Source organism: Ochotona princeps, chromosome 2 (genome assembly GCF_030435755.1).
Source record: "Ochotona princeps isolate mOchPri1 chromosome 2, mOchPri1.hap1, whole genome shotgun sequence".
Classification (NCBI taxonomy): Eukaryota; Metazoa; Chordata; class Mammalia; order Lagomorpha; family Ochotonidae; genus Ochotona; species Ochotona princeps.
This window is the reverse complement of record NC_080833.1, coordinates 17,538,674-17,548,240: the sequence shown is the minus strand read 5'-3', so window position 1 is coordinate 17,548,240 and position 9,567 is coordinate 17,538,674. Positions and strand designations below refer to the sequence as shown.

The 9,567-nt window shown below is 56.4% G+C and overlaps 1 protein-coding gene across 1 annotated transcript in view; it reads left to right on the top strand.

Moving 5' to 3' along the window:
- The first annotated feature begins 265 nt into the window (after window positions 1–265).
- Window positions 266–9,567, top strand: part of RUNX3 (RUNX family transcription factor 3) — a 52,924-nt gene continuing 43,622 nt past the window's right edge. The window contains exon 1 of the mRNA XM_058676988.1: window positions 266–470. Within this exon, the coding sequence (XP_058532971.1) occupies window positions 413–470 (58 nt within the window). The 5' untranslated portion in view covers window positions 266–412. The remainder of the gene's footprint in view (window positions 471–9,567) is intronic.

The window sequence follows — 9,567 nt, the reverse complement described above, 5'->3', positions numbered from 1 at the left end:
AATGATACACTGCACACGACTTCTGTGGAGAATTTGTGGCTAGACATTCCTGTGGGACCGGCAATCCAGAGCCTTGGGTAAAAACAGAAACTCTGCTTTCCTGGGGGATTTTTTTTTTCCTCCTCTTTCTCTCTCTCTTTCTCTCTCTCTTGTTCACACACACTCTTGTGTTCTTTCCTTTTCTCTTTTTCATAGCAGCAAGGGGAAAAAAAAGAGACAAAGCAAAACACAAATAAAAACAACACACACACACACACACACACATACACATACACTCACACACACCCACTTCATTCTCCAAACTAGTCAGAAAAAAAAAAAGAAAACCAAACACCGCCTGCCCAGCGGCCCAGGCCGACCCCCTGACGTGCTGACTCCTGGCCCGGCAGCTTCACCGGCCTCACCGTGGGGCATGGCCTCCAACAGCATCTTCGATTCCTTCCCCAGCTACTCGCCAGCCTTCATCCGTGGTGAGTAACGCGTGGGTGCCGGAGATGGCACCGGTGGGGAGCCGCGGCCAACACCCGGGCCCTGTCCCTCAGCCGCCTGTCAGGCTGCCCTCAAGCGCGTGGCCTGGCCACCTAACCCCCTGGGGGCAGAGGGGCCAGTGGTGGCCACCGTGGTCTCCCTGGGGGGTGGGGGAGGCAGACATTGCGTGGAGCTTTCATCCCCAGCCTGTGGGGACAGTTGGCCACCGGGCAGTGGCTCACACTCAACTGCCAGACCTCAAAGCCAGACTCGGAGGGTGCTGGGTGGAGGCGAGTCCAGGGGGCACCTCAGCCCCCCGACTTCCTGCTTCTCTAATGTTGCCCCAGAGCCCAGCCCCCCCTACACCCCGCCACCCCCGGTCTGCCAGAGTGAGGCTCCTGTCCTGCACCTGGCTCGGGCAGAGAGCCGCGGGAGGCAGGCAAAGGGCCCAGCAGCTCTGTGGGACCTGGCGACTTTCCACGGTTGGTCCCCCTCACTGCCCCGACTCTGCTAAGGGAGGCTGCGGGAAGAGGGGGGCTTTTGTCTTAGGGGTAGAGTTGGTGCCGCGCTGGGCCTGTGTCAGGGGCAGGCCAGGGGAGTTCTGTGGATTTGGGCAACGGGAGAAGAGAGAGACACTGGTGTGGTGTGTCTCAATGCGTGGCCTGGAGGCACCCCGAAGTTGGGCTCTATTACTCAGTGAGAAAGGGGCTGGGGTCTGCTGTTAGAGCTTCTGGTTGAGGCTGGATTTCAAGAGGGCCTTTCCCTGCCCATCTGGCCTTGGCCTCAGACAACCCCAGAGCCACCTCCGCTGTCCCCAGCAGGAGCCCAGCTGGGCACAAAAGTCCCCATGCATGAGTGTCCCACTGCTCAGTGGTAGCCTTACGGAGCAGCTGTAGGCAACCATCTTAACCTCTCTGGGCCCTGATTCCCCTCCAGCTATGAGTGTCTAAGGCCGAGGCTGGGCTACTCACACGACCTGGTTCTCCTGTGGCCAAGAGCCAAGGAGGTTCTAGAACTCCTGGGCTTGGGAGTAGTGTGGCCTTGCTGGACACGGACGGTTAGTGGGTGCGCCTTAGCTGGCTTGATTGTGTGTCCATCTGCCCCCCTGCTGCCAGCTACCAGAGTGACTCAGCGGCAGCCCTTGGCGGCCAGCTTTGGGCAGGGCCTGAGACCCATGTGGGTCTTTGTTGTCCAGAGGAGCCTGGGCAGGGGCTGTAGTGCCTCCACCCTGGTAGGTCCAGGCAGGCAGAGATGGAGGTAGTGGTGAGGGAGGGAACGGGGGCTGCTGCTGTACCCGACACGGGAGTGCTCCCAGCAAACCTGGCTGGGACTGGTGACAAGGCGGCCTGTCTGGGAGCCGGGGCTGTGGGCTCCTGCCTTCAAGCTGCTGCTATTATACGTGTTCCCTTTGTAGTCCTCTGAGCTAATTAAAGGCAGTTCTGCGGCAAGAAAATAAGAGTTTATAAAAACCATTTGCTGGGTCTTTGTAATCTGTATTTCTCCCTCCGTGAGCACGATGGAGCAATGTAGGGTTTCAAACAAAGGAAGCTTGGGAGCCGGGCCTGGAGGGCCGACCCACTAGGATGGGCTCCGGGGGCCACAGAGTCCAGGAGGTGGCCAGTGGCAGCAGTGGTGACACCAAGGAAAAGGGAGGAAAGGGAGGAGTAGGTGAGCAAAGAGTCAGGTAGAGCAGGCTGCTCACGCCTCAACAGGTGCCTCGGATGTGGGAGGCTGGATGTTGGAGAGGCCTAGGTCTGGGGGTTGAGGGTTCCCTGTGTTTCCATGGGACAGCTCTGTCCACTCCGCTGAACCCTCTCCTGACCAGTTCAGTTTGTCATGTGCTTGCCCCCTTGAGTCTGTCTCCCGGCTCTCACCAGGTCCAGCTGCCCGTGCTGTCCCCAGAGGCATACCACCTACACAGGGCCCTCATTCCCTCCTAGAATCTAGAAGCCTCCAGTTGCTGTCCATCTAGGAGTCAAATTTTTAGATACAGAACACAAAATCCAAAGGATTACAAAGAAAGGTGTGTCTGGGACGTGAGTGGTTATCAAACTCAGAAAGGAAGCGTTCGTACAAGATGGTAACTGTGTACCCTGTTAGGGATCTGGCCGCAGCACAGCCACCAACCTCCTGCAGCGGCAGTGAGCAGGAGCCGCAATCCAGAACACTCCTTGTGAACACGCCCTAATGACACAAAGCAGTACCTGGGGGCACAGAGAGGTGCGGTGGAAAAAGACCCCCGGTTTCAGTTAGAGCTCAGTAAATGGAAAGACATCATTGTTTCCAGCCCACATGCATGGAGCCCCCGAGGTCTGTGCAGGGAGGAAGCGCAGGTCTGAGGCGGGCTGCTCAGAGTCTTCCGGGGCTGTGGGGGCCCCCAGAGGTTTGTAGCAGCAAGGAAGGGCCTACCTTGTCCTCATGACCCCCTCGCCCTCCTGCCCACCTCCGCAGTCCCTCCAGGGGGTCCTCCAGTGTCACCACCCTAAGGAGGTCTTGGATGCTAGATTCCTGTGGCCCCGCTCGGACAGCAGGTCCCCCTGGGTGACTGAAGCTTGGGGCCTGCCGGCCAGGAGCCTTGTGCCCTGCCTGGCTCTGGCACCTGGATGCTGGGTGACTCTGTCAGGGGACCTCTCTAGGTTGCCATCCTCTCACCCCTGAGAGGGAAGGAGTGGCTTGGATTCCGTGCATCTTGAGATGACCTGGTCCCCGCAATGAAGGTTTCTCATTCTCCTGGGGTGGGTCTCTAGCTCCATCACATGCTCCTATGGGCCCCAGGATGCAGGGAGGAAGGGAGAGGGATTGTGTGCCGTTTTCTCCTGATAGAGATCACCTGAATCCCACCCAGGGCTGGGGCCAGCCAGCACAGCCCCCAGACTCGCTGAAGCACCAACTGCCTTGCCCATCTGGCTTACGACAGCAGGGGGGCTCATTCGCAGCCAAGGGGGCCAGAACTGACCTGCAGTCATGTGGGAGCCAGGTTTGGGAGGGGAATGCCGAGTCTACATAGCAGCCCAAGGGAATGGAGGAGTCACTTAGGGGCTGAGGGAAACCCCAAGAGCTGCCCCTGAGGGTGGAGGGTGAAGGGGGTTCTGGCTACCTCCCAAGCAGCCCATAATGGCCTCCCGGATGGCCCACAGGGCGCCTATGCCTGCATTTGATGGACAGGGAAGCTGAGGCTGAGGCTGGGGCTGGGGCCTCAGTTTCCTCCGTGATCCTCATCATACTCTTGTCTGGGGTTGACTCCTTTCTCCTGAGTCTGTCCCCCCAGGCCCTTCTCTGTACCCTTTTGATTGCACCCCACAGACAAATGTTGTCTCCCATGGAGGAAAACATACGGGGCTGGAGAGGAGGGGTGAAGACAGTAATGCTGGTGCTCAGAGGGGTGCCCTCAGGTCAGGTCCTGGCTGCCCGCACCCGCCACGGGGCCAGGGGAGAGTGTCAGGACCTCCACCATGGGAGCTGATGGGCTGCTAGGGGCAAGACTGGCATCTGGAAGAGGAGCATGGGTTAAGCTCCGGGAATCCCGGCAGAGCCCCATCCACAAAAAGAATGACACGTGAGCAGGGTATCAGAGGCTAGAGGTGGCCAGCGGGTCCCAGGCAGAGGGAATAGGCTGGGCAGAGTGGTGTGGCCAGGCACCGATGCGATGGCTGTGCGCACCCTTGGCCTGGGCTGGAGGCCTTGGCACAGGGGGCAGTCAGGGGAGAATGAGGCCAGGGCCTCCCCTTCCTGGCCAGGTTTCTCTCAGCAATAGCTGAGAGGTAGGGGGAGGTGGCTGGGAGCCCCCACCCCAAAAGAGATCTGCAAAGAAGGGAGAATGGGTCCTCAGGCAAGAGGTGGCCTGCATGAAGGCTGGGGTCTGACTCAGAGGTCACTGGACAGGAAGGAAGCTACACAGACCTTCCATCATCCGATTCTGCTGTTGTCTCCTGAGCACCGGGCAGGGCTGGCAACAAGGGGCTGTGTAGGTTTGGGTACCCAAAGCCCCAGGTAACCCGGGACAGCTGGTCACCACATCCCCCACCACCATCCTCCTGCCCCCCACCCCCATCCCATGAGGGCCAGTGCCACGGAAGCTTGCCCTTGCCCGCCAGCTCTGGGAGATGAGGGCCCTGACTGCTAACCACTCCATGCCCACCACAGCAGCCTTGCCTGGCGCCACAACTGCCCAGCCCCTTTGATGGCGGTCTCGGAGGCCGTCCTGTACCCGCCCATCTCCCCAGACCACCCTGCCTGTCCAAAGCACACTACCCCCCAAACTGGAAGGGCATTCCTGGGAGCCCCCCACTGCCCACAGGGCCTGAGCCGGCGTAAGTTGGCCCCACACAGTGGGACTGTGTGTCTCGGCCTCACCCACGCCCACCGCGGTCCCACTGGTCATATAGAAGGCCCATTGACGCCTCAGCCTGGTGGTGGCCGCATCAAAGCTGAGGCTTGCTGGATTACCTGGTGGGAGGGGCCGGGAAGGTCTGAAAATCTGACCTTCCAGAAGATTATGAAGAAAGCAACATCCTCTGACCCCATAGGTGCCTTAGTCAGGCCAGACTCTGCCGGTTGTGGAGGAAGGTGGTGGGTAAGCACTGTTTCCTGGACTTGGGGTTCAGTGGCAAAGTCTCCTGGGGGGGGGGCACGTCGTCTGTGGACCCTTTCTCAAATCTGCCGCTGGTGGCTGGAGAGTCTCCCTCTCTCCATCTTTAAGACTGGGCTCGAATATCACCCCCTTTTCACCAAGAGTCAACCTAGGACCACCTACAGTCCCAGCCCAGGACCCTCCTGGGAGGTCTGTGAGTCCTTCTTACCTGGTGAAGCAAGAAAAAGAGGGCAGAAAGGGAGAAGGGGCGTTGCAGCCCTGCCCTCCTGCAGCCAGCCTCCAGCATAGCAGAAGGGCTGCTATGGGGTGACAGGGCATGAGGACCTGTGACCCGCCCAGGAGTCTGCTGGGGCTGGGGTGGAAGCTTCTTCCTCCTTCTCTGTCCATGGGGAAACTGAGGCCCAAAGATAAGGTGCAGCCTTAGGAGAGCCCTGTTCACCCACCAACCTTGCCCAGCTTTCACTGTCTGCTTTGCACAAGAACCCAGAGAGCTGAGTGACCCGACTTGCTCATTCATCACTGGAAGTCTCTTGCTCTGAAACATGGACCTCAAAGGCTGGTGGTGGGTGGTGGAAGCCCTGGGCTCCAAAGTCCTGGGGCCCCGTGTGGTCTGCAGGGACCATGCTCCTAGGCCCTGTCCCTCAATTCTGCCCCTGCCTGCTGGCCCAGGGCTACTTTTCCTCCACTGTTGCAGAGAGCTGAGCTGTATGGGGAGTGTGTTGGGCCCCTCATCAAGGATCCCAGGACTGACAGTGGGATGAGGAGGAAATGTGAAACATGGCTGGGCCCTGCCTCCCTGTGCTTGGTTTTCTCAACTGTGAAACAGGGAGGACAGAAAAGACCTGCCTCCGACTCATTGGCTAGGTTTCATGAGGTCCTGTTCATCAGGGGGGCTTCACGCAGGGCCTGGGGTGGGCTCGGCTCCTACCCACGCTGAAAGCACTCCTCTGTGCTCCCTGCCTCCTTTGTAGAAAAGGTCCTGCAGACTCTGCGTTGCACAGGGAAGGAAGAACGAATGAACGAGCAAATGAATGAGCCGACAGCTGCCCAGACCAGCGGGTCTCCAGCTGCGCCCTACTTCCCCCTTGGCTGTCTGGCATTTTTCTCTGAAATGCTTGCTGGCGTGAGCCAGCGTGCTCCTAGCCATAAAGGTTTAGGTTCCTCTTGGGGGTTTTCTTTCGGTCTGGGAACTGGGTTTTTTGGCAAAAGGTTCAGACTTACGTGTGGGCGGAAAGGACAGACATGTGAGACTTAGAACCTGCAGAGTGGCTGGCGCTGGGTGACACGGTAACTAAGAGGGGGTGGGGCACTGCCCAGTTTAGCCTCTACGAAGGCAGGTCCCAGGGCCGGAGGGAGCTGTCACAGTTGCAGATCCCCAAGTGTCACGTACTCTCCTTATAAGTGTCGTGTAACCCCCTGGGTGTCAGGGCTTCAGCCAGCTGCACCTGCTCCATTCACCTTTGCTTGGAAGGGGGGACCTGACCTTGCTCAGGAAGAGGAGGGAGTTAAGGACAGAAAAACGAGAGTGCAAAATCAAGTAAGAGGGAGGGGACAAGAATGGAAATCCTTTTGGGCCATGTCCCTGTCCCCAGATCCGACTGCCTGGGTGCCAGTGGCGACACCCACAGCCCCAAGAACTGTCCCCATGCTGGGAAACAGCCTGGCATGGACTCCCAAACACCCTCTGGTGTGGTTACAGCAGGCAGGGAGCTTTGTTCTATATTCTTTGGGTGACAAAGTGCCTTCCGAACTTGTAAATATTGAACATTTATTACTTGTAGATTTAAGGGAGGGTTTTGTTTGTTTGTTTCAAAGAAAGAAAGAGGAAGAGGCAGCTCCACCCTCGGGAGCCTCCAGCTTGTATCACCTGGTTTGGCTCTGCTTCTCCCCAGTCGCCTGCTGCTGAGGCCCTGGCCTGCCGTGCGTTCAGCAGGCACTCAGGAAGGGTCTGTGGCCTGAGTCTGTGGTCTGTGGGTCTGTGGTCTTCTTAGTCTGGAGGCAATTTCCTGAGAGAGATAGGCTGGGTCCCCAGATTCTCACATTCCTGGTGGACACGCAAATCAGAGTCGGGCAACAGGCATTTGTTGAGCCCCTACTGCATACAAGTACTGCCCTTGGCCCCTCGGATGCAGAAGTGGACAGAACAAAATGCTGTCCTCTGGAACCAGCGCTGGCTGCCTTTCAGTTTACAAATGGAGAAACTGAGGCCCAAACCCCACAGCCTGGAAGCTGCAGAAGCTGTTTGAAACTCCAGGGGCTTTGTGGTGCAGCCGCCATGGCCCCCCTAGCTGCGTCCCTCCCTCCTGGCTGCAGCCTTGGGTTTTCTCTGAGTCTTCCTGTATCTCCATTAGTTACACCCCACTGCTTGTGAAGACCCAGGCAGGTGACAGGGGCTGGTTGCAGCTCCCCAAGTTGGAGCAAACGGAACCCCTGTCTGTGACGCACTGCACCAGGCGTGGAGGCAGTCTCCTTGAGAGCGTGTCACACTCAGTCTCTACCATGGCCCTGTAACAGACTTTGTCATTATTATTACCCTCGTAGATGGGGAGACTGAGGCTCAGCCAAGGGAAGTCACTTTAACTCAAGATCACCTAAAAAAAAAAAAATCTAACAAAGCCCAGGATCTGCCTAGCATCAAAGCCAGACCATCAGGAATCCCCCTGCTACCTTACTACCTGGCTGATGTTTCCTCTTCCTGAAGACCTGGCCACACCACCTCCTTGGAGCCCTCCCTGACTCCTCTAAGTCAGGTGGTTTATTCTCTGTATGACCAGAGCACAGTCTGGCCCTTTGCAGACCCTAAGAAAGCATTGACTCTGAGAAGAGTGAGGAAAGTGTAGAGGGGGTTTGTGGTCCTGTAGAGGGGCTGGTGGCTTGGGCCTGGGGTTAGCCAGGAGTGCGGGCAGGAGCTGAGCTGGCAGTGATGTGGGACAAAGCGGCCCGTGATGTGGAGGGCAACCCTCTGAAACAGGCCAGCGTGGACGTGCACCTGGCGCCCACAGCGGCCTGCCGCACCCGCTCACCAGGCCTATTGTTATCACTGCTTAGTCGCACGTCTGAGCAGCCAGAGTGTGCAGGTTCTCAGACTTATAGAGAGCTCGGTGGATGACCATGTCTGTAGTCAGACAGAACCGGGGCAAAGAGTCAAAGCTGTCACAGTGACACTCAAACACCTTGGGGGTACTCCAGGAGCAGTGAAGGCCACTTGAGTCTCAAGGCCCAGTGCAAAAGGTAACTGCAAGGCCCTGGGTGCAAAACACATTTCAGGGTACGGGTCCCCGAACACTGTTCCCAGCACCAGCCCTTCCCTTGTAACTTCACAGGCTCCTGAGGCATGAGATCATGCCTGGCCAACAGAACCTTTGCCTGGAGGGGTGGACTTCTGTCTTCCCCTTGGATGTGAGCACAATTTGAAAAATAATGAGGGCCCAGCACAGTAGGCTAATGGCTGAAGTTCTCGCCTTGCATGTTCCGGGATCCCATATGGGCACTGGTTCATGTCCCGGTAGCTCCACTTTCCATCCAGCTCCCTGCTTGTGGCCTGGGAAAGCAGTAGAGGATGGTCCAAAGTCTTAGGGCCCTGCACCTGCGTGGAAGACCTGGAGGAAGCTCCTGGTTTCAGATCAGCTCAGCTCCAGCTGTTGTGACCACTTAGGGAGTAAATTAGCAGACGGAAGATCTTCTCTGTCTCTCCTCCTCTCTGCATATTTGACTTTCCAATTAAAATAAATAAAAATTTAAAAATACTAGTGAACAAATAGCTATAAAAATAATAATGATGGTGGGAGGGTTTGGGGAGGGGTGGGGAGAACCCAAGTACCTATGTAACTGTGTCACATAATACTATGTAAGTAATGAAGTAAAAATAATAAATAATAAAATAAAATAAAATAATAATGATAAGGGTGTGCATTTGGCACAATGATGGCGATATCACTTGGACATCATCAAACTGTGTGGGGATGACTGGGCTCAAACCCCAGCTCCAGTTTCCTGCTAATGTGCACCTTGGGAGGCAACAGGTAATGGCTCAGTTTCTTAGGCACATGCCACCCACCTGTGAGGGCTGGATTGAGTTTCTGGCTCCTCCTGACTTTGGTCTGGCTTAGCCCTGGTTGGTGTAGCAGGCAATTAGGGGTGACTCAGTAGCTAGGAAATCTCTCTTTCTCTGTCTTGCTGCCTTTCAAAGAAAGAAAAAGAAAACAGTAATGCCCTAAGTCTTGAGGGAGTTCATACCTTTGAACACTTGAGACCTTATAAGAACATTGGGGAAAGCCAGTCAACGTCCCCCTCTGGGCTGGTTATGGTGCAGGACACCTGAAGGAGCTAGGAAAATTAAAAATGAACCCAGTCATTTCAATACCCAGAGAAAACCACCATCATTCGATGTATTTCCTTCCGGTTTATTTTTTTCCCATGTCTTGTTTTTGCCTCCAAATTGAAGGTATGGGGAACTATATTCAAGAGCTGCATTAGAATATTAATAGTGATTATACAGATGTGCTAGG